General features: G+C 45.3%; 1 protein-coding gene and 1 long non-coding RNA gene across 5 annotated transcripts; one reads left to right on the top strand and one right to left on the bottom strand.

Annotated features, from left to right (window-relative positions):
* LOC117063918 lies at nt 1-11,362 on the top strand. Its single transcript, XR_004429163.1, has 3 exons — nt 1-132; nt 7,508-7,571; nt 11,273-11,362. It is a non-coding gene; the product is annotated as an uncharacterized LOC117063918 (long non-coding RNA).
* On the bottom strand, nt 8,015-15,448 carry CUNH18orf32 (chromosome unknown C18orf32 homolog). 4 transcript variants are annotated; one of them, XM_033177776.1, is made up of 3 exons: nt 15,345-15,448; nt 9,946-10,133; nt 8,015-8,777 (listed from the first exon to the last, which is right to left on the bottom strand). In XM_033177776.1, exons 2-3 carry the CDS (start codon nt 10,108-10,110, stop codon nt 8,712-8,714), a joined length of 231 nt encoding a protein of 76 aa, XP_033033667.1. In that variant the 5' UTR covers nt 10,111-10,133; nt 15,345-15,448; the 3' UTR covers nt 8,015-8,711. The 4 variants fall into 4 exon arrangements, with proteins under 4 accessions (XP_033033667.1, XP_033033668.1, XP_033033666.1 ...); XM_033177777.1 differs by having other exon boundaries at nt 15,181-15,367; XM_033177775.1 differs by lacking the exon at nt 15,345-15,448 and adding an exon at nt 15,085-15,338.
* Nucleotides 15,449-16,331: the final 883 nt, after the last annotated feature.

The following is a 16,331-nucleotide window of genomic DNA, read 5'->3' as shown; positions in this document are numbered from 1 at the left end:
GAGCTTGGAGGAGGAACCTGAGCCCAGATGAGAACTGTGGACCTGGACCGCATCCTGATTTTAGCCTGGTGAAACCCTGAGCAGAGAATCCAACTAGACCATACCAGGACATCTGACCCCCCAAACTGGGAGGTAATAGATTTGGGTTGCTTTAAGCCCTTACATTTGTGGCAATTTGTTATGCAGCTATAGGAAACCAATGCACCAAGGAATTCTGGAACTAGACCTGCTGAATTATCAAGTCAGGAACAGGACCCTTGTGTAAAGTATAGACCTAGAGGAATCTTTGACATTGTTGTCAATGTGTACGGCGCCTTCTGAAATTGGGCAGCGCATGCTTAGCCCAACTGTATACAGCACCCTTGCAGGAAACTTGACTCTGCCCTGTTAGAGCATCTGGGCTACCGCTTTTAACCTTTTTAGCCCTTAGTAAAAATGAGAGGATTGGTTTGAACATACCCTAAGGTCCAGATCAGCTCAACGTTTGGAGCATTTGGTATATTTTGTGAATCGCCTACCATACGCTGGCCATTCACAGTTTATCTATAGTTGTTACTTTCTCAATTTCACCCTTTTCCTTCACTTGAAAAATCTTAAATTTATTTACATCTTCAATTTAAACCTACCGATATTCAACTCTCTGCCCAAATGCCTTCTGCTGTTTTTCTTAAAATCTTCCACGTTGTCAGTTCATAAGAACAAGTTTGCCTGTTGCCTTATTCTGTTTTCTGTTATTATAACAGTATCTGAAACTGGGTAGTTTATAAATCAAATTTATTTCTTAGAATTACAGAAGCTCAGAAGTCCCAGGTCGAGGGGCTACATCTGGTGAGGGCCCTCTTGCTGGTAAGGACCCTGCAGAGTCCCGAGGCAGTGCAGGACATCACATGGCCAAGTGTGCTAGCTCGGATTTTTTCCTATTTTGTCACTCAGGCTGGACTAGAGCGCCACGATCACAGGTCATTGTAGCCTCAAACTCCTAGGCTCAAGCGATCCTCCTACTTCAGTCTCCTGAGTAGCTGGGATTACAGAAGGGTCCCACTACACCTAGATTATTTATTTATTTATTTGAGATAGAGTTTTGCTCTTGTCGGCCAGGCTGGAGTGCAATGGCATGATCTTGGTTCACCACAACCTCCACCTCCCTGGTTCAAGTAATTCTCCTGCCTCAGCCTCTCGAGTAGCTGGGATTACAGGCATGTGCCACCACACCCAGCTAGTTTTGTATTTTTAGTAGAGACGGGTTTTTCCATGTTGCTCAGGCTAGTCTTGAACTCCCAACCGCAGGTGATCTGCTCGCCTTGGCCTCTCAAAGTGCTGGGATTACAGGCATGAGCCACCATGCCTGGCGATAATTTATCCTTCATTTTTTGTAGAGACATGTTTTTTTGTTTGTTTGTGTTTTGAGAAGGAGTCTCACTCTATCCCCAGGCTGGAATGCAGTGGCGTGATCTCGGCTCACTGCAACCTCTGCCTCCCCAGTTCAAGCGATTCTCCTGCCTCAGCCTCCTGAGTAGCTGGGACTATAGGCGCATGCCACCACATCCAGCTAATTTTTTGTATTTTTAATAGAGATGGGGTTTCACTGTGTTGGTCAGGATGGTCTCGATCTCCTGACCTCATGATCCGCCTGCCTCAGCCTCCCAAAGTGCTGGAATTACAGGCGTGAGCCACCATGCCCAGCCAAGACAGGGTCTTTTAATTTTTATGTATTTTATTATTATTATTCTGAGACAGGGTTTCCCTCTGTTACCCAGGCTGAAGTGCAGTGGCGTAATCATAGCTCACTGTAGCCTCAAAGTCTCAGGTTCCAGTGATCCCCTGCCTCAGCCTTTCAAGTAGCTAGGACCACAGGCATGCACCATTATGCCAGGTTAATTGTTTCATTTTTACTTTTTGTAGAGATGAGGGTCTCACTACGTTGCCCAGGCTGGTTTCAAACTCCTGGCCTCAAGCAATCCTCCTACCTTGGCCTCTCAAAGGGCTTTAATTATAGGCGTGAGCCACAGTGCCCAGCCTTTTCCTTTTTTTTTTTTTTTTTTTTGGAGACAGTGTTTCACTCTGTCACCTAGGCTGGACTGCAATGGCATGATCTGGGCTCACTGCAACCTCCGCCTCCCAGGTTCAAGCAATTCTCCTGCTTCAGCCTCCCAAGTAGCTGGGACTACAGGTGCACGCTGCCATGCTTGGCTAATTTTTTGTTGTTGTTGTTGTTGTATTTTAGTAGAGATGTGGTTTCACCGTGTTGCCCAGGCTAGTCTCGAACTCCTGAGCTCAGGCAATCCTCCTGCCTCGGCCTCCCAAAGTGCTGGGATTACAGGCGTGAACCACCATGCCTGGCACCTTTTCCTCTTCCTATAAAAGCTTCCAGTTCCACTCCTATGATAATCTGTTAATCTGTTAACCCACTAATCCATGAATGAATTAATCTATTCATGAGGGCAGGGCTCTCATGACCCAATTATCTCTTGAAGGCTCTACCTCTCAATACTGCTACATTGGGGATTAAGTTTCAACATGAGTTTGGAGGGGACATCCAAACCAAAGAACCTATAGTCTTTGCTTCTTTATTAAGGAATGGTTGCCATGTCAATAAATTTAGCTTTGAGGTTAGAACAAGCAAGTAGCTCCCTGTGGAGGAAACCATAAGAAAACTTTCCTCCATTTCCTCTTTGATTGTGAGTGAACTAGGCTTAAGATCAGTCCCTCAGGCTGGGCGCGGTGGCTCACGCCTGTAATCCCAGCACTTTGGGAGGCCGAGGCGGGCGGATCACAAGGTCAGGAGATCGAGATCATCCTGGCTAACACAGTGAAACCCCGTCTCTACTAAAAATACAAAAAATTAGCCGGGCGCGGTGGAGGGCGCCTGTAGTCCCAGCTACTCAGGAGGCTGAGGCACGAGAATGGCGTGAACCCGGGGGACGGAGCTTGCAGTGAGCCGAGATCGCGCCACTGCACTCCAGCCTGGGCGACAGAGCAAGACTCCGTCTCAATAAAAAAAAAAAAAAAAAAAAAAAAAAATCAGTCCCTGGGCAGGGTGCAGTGGTTCATGCCTGTAGTCCCAGCTACTCAGGAGGCTGAGATCGGGAGGCTGAGACAAGAGGATCACTTCAGCCCAGGAGTTTGAGCCTGCAGTGAGCTATCATCGCGCCACTGCACTCCAGCCCCAGCAACAGAGTGAGACACTGTCTCCAAAAAATAATAATAAATGAAAAGATCAGCAGTTGGAGTTTCTTTTTAATCCAGTTATTCTGTCAACATGCCAGTTCTGAATGGTCACTTTGAGGAAGTGCTGAGTCACCTATGTTTCCTAAGAAGGCAGCCTAGTAATGAAAAAAAAAGTGACAAAACCCAAGAGTTTTAGCCTTAAACAATTACCTGAGAAAATGAGTCTAACTCATAAAAAGAGACAGGAAATGCAGTTAACATTCACAAAGCAAAAATAAGTTGTTGAAAAGTAGGTAAATTAAAAAGTCATAATACAAGGTTAGCAAAATTAACTTTATTATATATTTTTTTGAGACAGGGTCTTGCTCTATTGCCCTGGCTGGAGTACAGTGGCATGATCTTGGCTCACTGCAACTTCCGCCTCCTGGGCTTAAGCAATCCTCTCACCTCAGCCTCCAGAAACTTTAAAACAAGTTCACAAATACTGATTAGTCTAAACTCACCCTCTCCATTTCTGCCTAATTTTTCCCAATAAGGTATTACTAACAATTAAGATATCAGTAGCTGTGGCGGCCGGGTCCAGTGGCTCACGCCTGTGATCCCAGCACTTTGGGAGGCCAAGGCAGGTGGATCACCGGAGGTTGGGAGTTTGAGACCAGCCTGACTAACATGGTGAAACCCCGTCTCTACTACAAGTACAAAATTAGCTGGGCGTCGTGGCACGCACCTGTAATCCCAGCTACTTGGGAGGCTGAGGCAGGAGAAACGCTTGAACCTGGGAGGCAGAGGTTGCGGTGAGCCAAGATCGCACCATTGCACTCCAGCCTGGACAACAAGAGTGAAACTCCATCTCAAAAAAAAAAAAAAAAAAAAAAGGCATTAGTAGTTGTGATGGCTCCTTAAATAGTGTAAAAGTATGACCTTGAAATCTTAGACTTGTCATTTACATATTTAAACTCCATTATTCTTTCTTTTTTTAAGACAGGGTCTTGCTCTGTGGTCTAGGCTAGAGTGCAGTGGCTTGATCACAGCTCACTGCAGCCTTTGACCTCCTGGGTTCAAGCAATCTTCCCACCTCAGCCTCCAGAGTAGCTGGGTCCACAGGTGCACACCACCATGCCTAGCTAAATTTTTTTATTTTTGCTGGTGAGGTCTCCCTATGTTGCCCAGGCTGGGATGCTGTTTTTCTTTTCTTTTTTTTTTTTGAGATAGTCTTGCTCTGTTGCCTAAGCTGGAGTGCAGTGGTGCGATCTCAGCTCACTGCAACCTCTGCTTCCTGGTTTCAAACGATTCTCATGTCTCAGCCTCTGGAGTAGCTGGGATTACAGGTGTGCACCACTATGCCCAACTAATTTATATATTTTTAGTAGAGACAGGGTTTCACCATGTTGGCCAGGCTGGTCTTGAACTCCTGGCCTCAAGTGATCTGCCTGCCTTGGCCTCCCAAAGTGCTGGGATTACAGGTGTGAGTCACCGCCTCTGGCGGATCCTGTTTTCTTAACTATATTTCATGTTTATACAGATCAGTTAGGTTCGTGTGTGTGAAACACCCCTGCACAGTGCAGGCACAATGTGTTTAACAAATGGTAACTCTTACTAAAAAGGCAGCCCTGACCTTCACACAGACAGATGTTGATGTTTTAGGGCAAAGAAACAGTGGTATCAGACAGTGGCTACCAACTCCAGCCCATGGATAACTGATAAAAGCTTTTACCAATCAGCCTTTAAAATAAGAAAAATATAAACAAAATAATGAATTTTTCATAAAATTAACACTTTTCATAAGCTTATTCAAAATAATGGCTATTTTTATCCACTATTCCCATGTTCTTTTGCTATCAAACTGTCTTCTATGAAATACTGGTAATAAATTGTAGCTTTTTGATATACTCCTGCTTGGAAAAATCAAAAGTTGGCAATTACATACTAGCCACCCCAATCCTGCTTTTAAAATGCTGCTAGTATGAAAACTACGACTGGGAACCAGTTTTCTAGTGAGCGAGACTTGTTAGAAATGAGAAAGGCCTTAGGAGACCCGTAGCTCTCTGGAAAACGGGCTTAAATAAATTGGAATCATCCTGGGGACACTCCAAAATTATCCATACTCAACCTCCTAAAAGTATTGAATTAGAAAACTGCTGTGCTACAGAAAAAAATGAGGGATAAACCAAGAAGGAAGAGGATAGGGAATCCAGAAACAAGGCATCCAACACAGGAGGGTGGCAACAGCAAGTCTCTAGGACTGCAGTGTGCACCAGGTCTAGGCAACAGCTAGGCAAGAGAGGTGTATGGGGAGAAGGTCAACTGGTCACTCCAGGAAGACACCACCTGTATATGAAAAGGGATGCAATCACAGTGCATTAACCTGTGCAGTGAGCAATAGTGCATGCTCATTCTCCCAGGCAGTGTCCCAGCAAGCCAGACAGCACTCTTGAGAGGGAGCAGTAGCCCAGAACCAGTAACAGAAATACCACCACCCCTGGGCCCAAAAGGGCAGGATGAAGGACAGGTTAGGAAAAAGAAAGGAGTTAGGTGGAGTTGGCTGCCTCGAGTGTTCCTTGAGGTGCACTGTCTTCTGGCTGAGGAACAGTTGGCTTGAAGTGACCTTGCAGAGAGAGGGCCAAGGGATAAACATTCTGCCTTCATTCTCCTCCCTCCCTCTATCTCCTGCTATGGATCCCTATTGACCAAACCCAGCAGAACCCAGAGGCATGGTAAGCCTGCTGTCTATACAGCTTCCTTGGGCTGAAAAGCAGGATGAGGGGAGCAGAGACTTGGAGGGGCAAATGAAAGACACCTGGCACACTCATGCTATGAACACTGATGACGTAAGCAAAATGTATAAAAGCACATTGGGAGGATGTGTGGGAGAAGCAGAGACAGTGTAAGATAGCTGTATCTCAACCATGACAGAAAACAATGTCTAAAGTTGATGGCTCAAAAAGTAACAGTATAGCCAGGCAGTGGCTCATGCCTGTAATCCTAGCACTTTGGGAGGCTGAGGCAAGAGGATCACTTTGAGGCCAGAAGTTTGAGACCACCTTGGGCAACAGGGCAAGACCCCATCTCTACAAAAAACACAAAAATTAGCCAGACATCGTGGCACACACCTTAGTTCTAGCAACTCAGGAGGCTGAGGTGGGAGGATTTTGAGCCCAGGAGTTGGAGGCTGTAGTGAGCTACGATCATGCCACTGCACTCCAGCCAGCCTGGGTGAGAGACCCCGTCTCAAAAAATGAAATGTTTATATGTATTATTTATAAATATGGAGATAAATTTTAAAAATCCACAGCTCAATACGTAAAACCTCTGGGGAGCAAAGAAGTAGGGACAATTAGAAATGTTGTAATATTAATTTTTAAAAAATGATGTGTGGGGCCGGGGGTGGTGGCTCACACCTGTAATCCCAGCACTCTGGGAGGCCAAGGTGGGCAGATCACAAGGTCAGGAGATCGAGACCATCCTGGCTAACACGCTGACACCCCATCTCTACTAAAAATACAAATGAGCAGGACGTGGTGGCGGGCGCCTGTAGTCCCAGCTGCTCAGGAGGCTGAGGCAGGAGAATGGTGTGACGTGAACCCGAGAGGCAGAGCTTGCAGTGAGCCGAGATCGCGCCACTGTACTCCAGCCTGGACAACAGAGCGAGATTCCAGCTCAAAAAAAAAAAAAAAAAAAGATGATGTGTGGGCCAGGTGCAGTAGCTCACGCCTGTAATCCCAGCACTTTGGGAGGCCCAAGTGGAGGATCACTTGAGCCCAGGAGTTCGAGATCAGTCCAGGCAGTATGACAAAACCCTGTCTCTACAAAATAATACAAAAAACATTAGCTGGGTGTGGTAGTGTGCCGCTGTAGTCCCAGCTACTTGAGAGGCTAAGGTGAGAGGATCACTTCAGGACCAGAGGTCGAGGCTGTAGGGAGCTGTGATCATGCTGTCGCGATCCAGCTTGAGTGACAGAGTGAGACCCTGTCTCAAAAATAAATAAATAAATAAAAATGTGTGTATTTAGGAACAAATTAATTTTCAAAAAGTTGTTAGAAGGTTACACACAAAACAAACTGAGGCAGACTCTGGACGCACTGCCTATGAGTTAGCCTTGCTCCACAAGGAGAAGCAGTGTTCAGGAAAAGGCTGCTAACAAAAACAAACCATACGACGAAAAAAAACAATTGATTACCTCTGTGGAGCTGGAATAAGGGAATGAGAGTTGAGAAAAAACATTCGCTTTTCATTTAGGATGCTCTTGCATTGTTTTACTATACATACCTGTTATTTTTATAATAGCATTTATACCTTAAAAAAGTGTATTTGCTAATGAGAGTTTATCTTATCCCTCAGGTGGCTTTGGACATAAAAGCTAAGACCTGCTGATTTATATGATTTATATCAAATAAAGTCCAAGGTAAGTCAATGACTTGACCAGACACAGAACTTAACAGAGCCTGAGTTAGGACCCGGACTCCACTGGGGACGCAAGGGTAGGAGTCCCTTTTAATCTTTCCCAGCTTCAGAGGGAACAAAAAATATACATAAGGATGCATCTCGGCCTCTTTGAATATTTATAGGTCCCTACACTGAGTTTTCAAAGCCCAAGATAAAAATCACATAGCGCCCAGGTCCAGACCCAGGCCCAGCCAGCCATATGAGTGAGCCCAGAACAGCACAGAACTGCCCAGTCGAGTCACTGCTGCTGAAAACCACTGAATTTTGGAGTGTCTTCTTAGGCAACAATGGTAACTGTTGTCCCACCACTATACAGATGCCATCACAACATCCAAATTCTGCCTTCTGACAGTGAAAAATTTCCCTTTTGAATATTTAAATAGACTTTAAAAGAAAAAGAACTACCAGTTAAACTGAATATTTAATACATTTGTAGGAACAGAAGAAATGCAGTAAGGATTAACATTTTATAATTACATTAGACATTTATGTAAAAGATGTTTCGTTTTTCAGAGACGTTTTCCCTTTTTCCCTATCTTTTTTTTATCTTCCTTAGAGCAATAAATAGTAATTACTACATTTGTGGACAAGCTGCTCCACTGTGTTGGACAGTAATTATTATATCTTTATGTTTCACATCATTATTACCTCCCAAGATTGTACCTGCATTTCCCTGCAGTTTCACTGGACTATTTCACAGTAAAATTGTACTCCACTCAAATTAGAAGAGCCCAAAGAAAGTAGAGCAAACAGCAGTCAAATTCCTATGAATTAGATAGAGAACCAAGTATTTTAAAGTGCTGATTTAGTAACATAATGTCTACTGGCACAAACCTTCTATTTAATCATATTATTCAAATAGCAATAACAGAAATGAAAGCTACATTAATGAAAAAGGAACTTAGGAATGAGGTCATTAAATATAACTAACTACATTGTAAATACAGATATCATGTATTTCCTGATTAGTATCAGGTAAATATCTAGACTCCTATCCTGAATTCCGGTCTCAGATAAAAGGTCAGAGACAGTTACAAGGAAGATGGTTCATATTATCAGGTCCATTTTTTAAATGATGAGGTCCTTTAGGAAAACTGCTTTAGTCTTTCTTTTTATCAGAGATTTCTGTTGGTCCTTTTGTTGGTAATCCATTCATGTCTGCACCCTAAAACGAAAAAACATTTTAGAAATCATTATAACAAGCCGGGTGTGGTGGCTTATGCCAGTAATCCCAGCACTTTGGGAGGCTGAGGCAACGGATCACCAAGTCAGGAGATCGAGACCATCCTGGCCAACATGGTGAAACCCCGTCTCTACTAAAAATACAAAAATTAGCTGGGTGTGGTGGCACGTGCCTGTAATCCCAGCTACTCAGGAGGCTGAGGCAGGAGAATCACTTGAACCTGGGAGGTGGAGGGTGTGGTGAGCCGAGATTGTGCCACTGCACTCTAGCCTGGTGACAGAGCGAGACTCCATCTCAAAAACAAAACAAAACAAAACAAAACAAAAAAAGAAATTATTACAACAAAAAGATATTAAGAGACATTCTCTTTTTTTATTTTTTATTTTTTGAGATGGAGTTTCATTCTTGTCACCCAGCCTGGACTGCAGTGATGTGATCTCAGCTCACTGCAACCTCCGCTGCCCAGGTTCAAGCGATTCTCCCACCTAGCCTCCTGAGTAGCTGAGATTACAGGCGCCCGCCACCGCGCCTCACTAATTTTGGTATTTTTAGTAGAAATGGGAGTTCAGCATGTTGGTCAGGCTGGTCTTGAACTCCTGACCTCAGGTGATCAACCCATCTTGACCTCCCAAAGTGCTGGGATTAGAGGTGTCAGCTACAGCGCCAGGCTGAAGAAACATTGTCTTTAAAGACAGACAACAAGCTCCAGAGTGAAAATATTTTGTTTCCAGAAATGGGCAGGGTGGCTAAATCAGTGCAGCTGAGTACAAAGTTGAATCTAAAAAAGCACCAATTCTAAAGACAACAGAGTTGTCCACTCATTTAAAAAAAAAATTTTTTTTAAATCTCCATGATCCTTCTAATTAAATCTCTTACCAAAGTTATCAATCAGTGAAACTGGATTGTATTAGTATAATCTCTCCTCATCCATTAGATATTTTCCATTACACTTATCAGTCAGGAAATACTGGTTATCATTTTGGCCAAAGGACAAATGCATTAATCAGAGGCCTACTTTAAAACTTTAAGCCAAATGTTAGACAAACTCTTGAAGCTTCTGGTTCTAAAACTTCTTTCCAAAATCTAAGTGTTTCACCCAAGTACCACCCCTGTTCACTGCTCATAATTCAAGACATGTGAATGTTCTTACCTTACAGTCCACTTTGCCTTTGTTTGGATCGTTGGATTCTTGTATTGCTTTCTTAGGCCATATACGGCTAATGAAGGGGGAAATCAGAGGGTATATGTATGGCTCCAGGAATTTTTTGTAGATCCAGAGCAGAACTGGAATGACGATACAAGGAATGCACACCATTTTCCCGAGCTTGAGCTCCTCAACTGTTGATATATATGAAGAAAAAAATCAGTTCATCACAGATTAGTAACTGAAGGAATTTACCAAAATTAAGATATCTGAAAGGGGATAGATGTGGTGGCTCACGCCTGTAATCCCAGCACTTTGGGAGGCAAGAGGATAGCTTGAGCCCAGGAGTTCGAAACCAACTTGCACAACAGAGTGAGACCCTGCCTCTACAAGATCAAAAAATTAGCTGGCCATGGTGGCGTACTCCTATGGTCCAGCTACATAAGTGCTAAATAAAAAGCTGCTATCTACAAGGTAAAGAAATGGGCCAGGTGCAGTGGCTCATGCCTATAATCCCAGCACTTTGGGAGGCCGAGGCGGGCGGATCATGGGGTCAGGAGTTTGAGACCAGCCTGGCCAACACGGTGAAACCGTCTCTACTAACAATACAAAAATCAACCGGGCGTAGTGGCGTGCACCTGTAATCCCAGCTACACAAGAGGCTGAGGCAGGAGAATTGCTTGAACCTGGGAGGCAGAAGCTGCAGTGAGCCGAGATCCCGACACTACACTCCAGCCTGGGTGACAGAGCAAGACTCCATCTCAAAATAAAGAAATAATAGGTGGTAGGCATGGAAATAACAATGAGGTACCTGCTTTCAAACTTCCAATCACCGCTCCCTAATCATGAATTTGATGATAAAGGAAAGACAACAACGTTTAGTAGGTGCTAGGCAGTTTACATATATCAACTCATTTAATCCTCAAAACAATCAGTGAGGTTGGGTGCCTTTGCTACTATCTCTATTTAGAGTTTTAAAAATGGGCCGGGCATGGCAGCTCACGCCTTCAATCCCAGCACTTTGGGAGGCTGAGGCGGCCAGATCACCTGAGGTCGGGAGTTTGAGACCAGCCTAACCAACATGGTAAAACCCTGTCTCTACTAAAAATACAAAATTAGCCAGGTGTGACGGTGCATGCCTGTAATCCCAGCTACTCAGGAGGCTGAGGCAGGAGAATCACTTGAACCCGGGAGGCAGAGGTTGCAGGGAGCCGAGATTGTGCCATCGCACTCCAGCCTGGGCAACAAGAGTGAAACTCTATCTCAAAAAAAACAACAAAAAAAAAAAAAAAAAAAAATTAAATTCAGTATTACGACTTATATTCCATTTCAGTGTGGAGTGGACATTGCGTGAATTAACTCCCAAGTTCTAATCTTCGGGGACTGCCAATATCAATTAGCCAAACCTACAACGCTGATGGTAAATCCCGCAATACGAAACTTAACAAGACATTACTTTGCAAGACCTCTAGGCTGCAAATCAGCTGGCCTTTCCCAGGCAACAACTCTCCTTTGATATATTTTGCTTTTATTTTTAAGAACATAATTTAAGGTGTATCAAGTAATAAAAAATTTTTTATTGACTGAGTGCAGTGGCTCATGCTTGTAGTCCCAGCAGTTTGGGAGGCTGAGGTGAGTGGATCATGACGTCAGGAGTTCAAGACCAGCCTGACTAACATAGTGAAACCCTGCCTCTACTAAAAATACAAAAATTAGCGGGGCGTGGTGGCGGGCACCTGTAGTCCCAGCTACTTGGGGGGCTGAGGCAGGAGAGAATCACTTGAACCCAGGAGTTGGAGGTTGCAATGAGCCGAGATCGCGCCACTGCACTCCAGATGGGCGACAGGGCGAGACTCCGTCTCAAACAAAACAAAACAAAACAAATTTATTTCATATTATCATATGTTCTAAGTAAATTATCCATTTCCAAAAAGCACCCATGCTGACCTTGTTGGTACACGGCTGTAATCCTAGCTGCCTGAAAGACGAAGGTGGGAAGACTGCTTCTTTGTTGTTGTTTTTTTCAAGACCCTTCTCACTCTGTTGCCCAGGCTGGACGGCAGTGGCACCATTGTGGCTTACTGTAGCCTGGGCTCAAGTGATCCTCCCACCTCAGCCTCCCGAGTTTGTTGCTTTTAAGAAGTCCCGGCCGGGCGCGGTGGCTCAAGCCTGTAATCCCAGCACTTTGGGAGGCCGAGACGGGTGGATCACGAGATCAGGAGATCGAGACCATCCTGGCTGACACGGTGAAACCCCGTCTCTACTAAAAAATACAAAAAACTAGCCGGGCGAGGTGGCTGGCGCCTGTAGTCCCAGCTACTCGGGAGGCTGAGGCAGGAGAATGGCGTGAACCCGGGAGGCGGAGCTTGCAGTGAGTGGAGATCTGGCCACTGCACTCCAGCCTGGGTGACAGAGCCAGACTCCGTCTCAAAAAAAAAAAAAAAAAAGTCCCAACATAATTTCTAATCATCAAGGAAATTAATGGTGTTAATTTGTTTTGAGACAAGGTCTTGCACTGTCACCCAGGCTGGAATGCAGTAGCACAATCATCACTGCAACCCTGAACTTCTGGGCCTAAGTAATTAGCCACAATGCCTGGCTAATTTTAGAAAATTCTTCTAGAGATGGGGTCTTACTGTGTTGCCAAGGCTGGTCTCAAACTCCTGGCCTCAAGCGATCCTCCTGCCTCAGTGCTCTGGGTTGCTCAGATTACAGGTGTAAGCCACCATGCCAGGCTCAGGAGGATCACTTGAACTCAGAAGTTCAAGGCCGCAGAGAGCTACAATCATGCCACTGCACTCCAGCCTGGGCAACAGTGCAAGACTTTGTCTCAAAACTAACTAACACCACGTATTTCCTTAATGATTAGAAATCGTGTGGGAGCTTCTAAACATCAGCAATTTCTTGAAGAACTAATACTTGTTCCATAATATATTATTACACCAAATGATCTCTTAAATTTACAAGACTTTTTAATCTCCTAGAATAGGACGGAGGGTTTTAAAAAGAAAGAAGCTTTCGAACAGTGCATAAGGCTGATAATTTACCATGTTAAGATTTCTTATTTTCAGGCCAGGAGTGGTGGCTCACATCTGCAATCCCAGCACTTTGGGAAGCCAAGGCAGGTGGATCACTTGAGGTCAGGAGTTCGAGACCAGACTGGCCAACATGGTGAAATCCCGTCTTTACTAAAAATACAAAAAGTAGCCGGGCGAGGTGGTGGGTGCCTGTAATCCCAGATACTCGGGAGGCCTAGGTGAGAGAATTGCTTGAAACCAGGAGACGGAGGTTGCAGTGAGCCAAGATCGCGCCACTGCACTCCAGCCTGGGTGACAGAGCAAAACTCCGTCTCAAAAAAAAAAAAAAAAAAAAAGATTTTCAAAATATTGCAAATTAAGTAGTATCTGCTGGCAAATGAGTCAGCACCATCACTATGCTAAGGCATTTTAAAATTATTCACAACACAGGTAAACAGTGGTATAGATAATCCAATCTGAATGTGTCTTTGAAATGAATTACAAACAAGAGCTATAAATAAGAATGTAAATTGAGGTTAGGTGCGGTGGCTCACGCCTGTAATCCCAGCACCTCCGGAGGCTGAGGCAGGCAGATCACCTGAGGTCAGGAGTTCGAAACCAGCCTGGCCAACATGACGAAACCCCGTCTCTACTAAAAATACAAAAATTAGCCGGGTGTGATAGTGGGCACCTGCAATCCCAGCTACTGGGGAGGCTGAGGCAGGAGAATTGCTTAAACCTGGGAGGCGGAGGTTGCAGTCAGCTGAGATCGTGCCATTGCACTCCAGCCTGTGTGAGAAGAGCAAAACTCTTGTCTCAGAAAAAAAAAGGCCATTGATTTTTATTTTTTTAAGACAGGGTCTTGCTCTGTTGCTCAGGCTAAAGTGCAGTGGCTCAAACATACCACTTGTGTTCAGAGTTCACAGCAGCCTTGACTTCTCCGACTCAAGCCATCCCCCTTCCTCGGCCTCCTGAGTAGGTAGGACCACAGGCCCCCGCCACTATGCCCGACTAATTTTTTAATTTTTAGTAGAGATGAGGTCTCACTGTGTTGCATATGCTGATCTTCAAGTCCTGAGCTCAAGTGATCCTCCCACTTAGGCCTCCCAAAGTGCTGGGATTACCGGATCCCGGCCTAATTTTTTTTTTTTTTTAAATAATTAGCCAGGAGTGGTGGCACGCGCCTGCAGTCCCAGCTACTTGGGGAGCTGAGGAAGGAGAACCGCTAGCGCCCGGGAAAAGAAGCTGCCGTGAGCTATGATGGCCCACTGCACTCCAGCCTGGGCCACAGAGGCAGACCCTGTCTCAAGATTGAAAAAAAAAGTTGTAACCTGTCCAAAGTTCTCACAGAGGGTAACTGGTAACTAGAGCTGGCTAAGACCATTATTTCCAGTTCTGGTTTTCCTCAATGCTCTTGCCTTTTCCTCTTCCAAAAACACAATGGTCTTGTTTTTACCAAACTTTCCAAACCAACTAAATCCCTTCAAAACAACTGGTAATGTTAACAGCACTGGTTTAGTGACCGACAGGCCCTCCATCAAAAAGATTCATTTTTACTTCTGCAATTGTGTTTTAAGTAAGTTCGCACACAGTATGGTGTACATAAACTCTCGAGAACAAATACTACTAATCACTTATTCCACAATTATGGCTTTTAAGAGACTTTTTAGCTCTCTTCAGAATGAAGCCTATTTGTATCTTATCTTTTAATCTTCATAATTCTTCGGTAAGATATTTTACTTCACACATGTGGAAACTGGGTCAGAAAAGTCTAGAAGGTGGCTAGGAGCTATTATTATTTTAATTATTCGCTCCAAGCCAACGAAGCGAGCAAAATGGATTAAAGCTGTTGCAGAGGAATCTTTTCACTCGACTTAAGTTCAGACAATAGAGCAGACAGTTAAAGTCTGAGGCTCCATCCGAAATAGGTCAGGCATAACAGGGAAAGCCACCTTCCTCCAAATCATCCAGTAGAGCATGTAATCTTAGTGGAGACAGAGGGAGCGGGGACAGGTTGAGTCAATGACAATGACTGAAAAGAGAGAACAGAGGCCTAATGGTGAAGGTAACAGAAGGGATGTGAAACAGATGCTTGGCCACGGAAAAGAACAAAATCAGTATAAATCACCGGAGGGGCAAATGCAAGCCCCGAGGGCGCCCATGGTGGACAAGGACTACAGAGGGGAGGGGAGGGCGGAGGAGCGCGCGTGCGTAAGGAAGGTACCCTGAGAGAGAAGGCGGGCACCGCGGTGGCCGGCAGGCCGCGACCGCCGAGGAGGGAGGAGGCAGGAGGCCGCGCACCGGTTAGGACTCTGCGAGCGCGGCCCGTGCTGCGCCTCCGGAGCAGCTACAAAGCCCAACCCAGGCCGCTAGCCGGGACACACTCACCCGCGACCGCCGAATCGCAGCTGACAATGTCCGCACTTCCGGAGGGAGGGACGAGCCGCAGCCGAGCCAATGGGCGCCCTCAAGGGGGACGACAAAGGCGCGCCTGCGTCAGCTCCGGGACGCACGGCACGCAGCAGTGTTGTCCATGGGGAGGCGGCGGGGCTTCTGGCTCTGCGGCCTGCAGGTAACGCGCAAGTTCTGCGCTTCCCAGGTGCCCAACTGAAAGCTCCGCTCCGGGAAGAAAGCCTGACCTGACTGCTGTGACCCAGAACGCACGATTGAAATTCAGAACGCTGCCTCGGTAAAGGATGACGCCCGTGCAAATGTCGCGGCACCCACAGGGAAGGTGGCAGCTAGGCCGTTCAGAGGCAACTGAATAAGCTATTAGTTTTGCTCGCTTTTTAAATTCAAGAGCAGAGCAAACGAACATTAACTAAGGCCAACTTTACAAACATCAGTTGCTTAAAAGCAGTTATATCACTTTATAAACGGAAGTACTGACACTCACTAGGATGTCAGTACGTGTTGGCAAGGACGCGTGGAAACTGGGACCCTCATAAACCGCTGGTGGAAATGTAACGTGCAGCCTTTTTGTAAATATTTGCAAGTTCTTCAGATGTTTAGTCAGGTAACCTTATCATCAATTCCACTCTAGTATATACTCGAGAAATGAAAACACAGAAATCTGCACACAAAGGTTCACAGTAGCATCGTTTAACAGTGAAAACAAAACCCTGAGCATCAACCTAAAAAACTTCAAAACCAGAGCCTGAGTGCTGTCATGACACTCAAAGGCAATGCTCAATGGTGCGACTTCCAACTGGGGATGACCAACTGGTATATTCACACACTGGATTAGTCTATAAAGAAACCCATTGCAAATTCCTTTTGGGATAATGAAACATTTTTTTTGAGACAGGGTCTTGTTCTGTCTTACCCACGTTGGAGTGCAGCAGGGCTCACTGCAGCCTCCCACCTCAGGTGCCC

This window comes from Trachypithecus francoisi, unplaced genomic scaffold, assembly GCF_009764315.1.
Source record: "Trachypithecus francoisi isolate TF-2019V2 unplaced genomic scaffold, Tfra_2.0 Lachesis_group19, whole genome shotgun sequence".
NCBI lineage: Eukaryota > Metazoa > Chordata > Mammalia > Primates > Cercopithecidae > Trachypithecus > Trachypithecus francoisi.
Note: the sequence above shows the minus strand (reverse complement) of the source record. Positions and strands in the feature narration are given on the sequence as shown.

Bases quoted from the DNA above. Each gene is read 5' to 3' on its own strand.
- CUNH18orf32 (XM_033177775.1), bottom strand. From the start codon at position 15,118: ATGGGCGCCCTCGGGGCTTGCATTTGCCCCTCCG. The intron at 10,134-15,084 runs GTGATTTATACT...ATATATCAACAG, and splicing joins GGCTTGCATTTGCCCCTCCG to TTGAGGAGCTCAAGCTCGGG. The intron at 8,778-9,945 runs GTAAGAACATTC...TTTTCGTTTTAG, and splicing joins AAGGCAAAGTGGACTGTAAG to GGTGCAGACATGAATGGATT.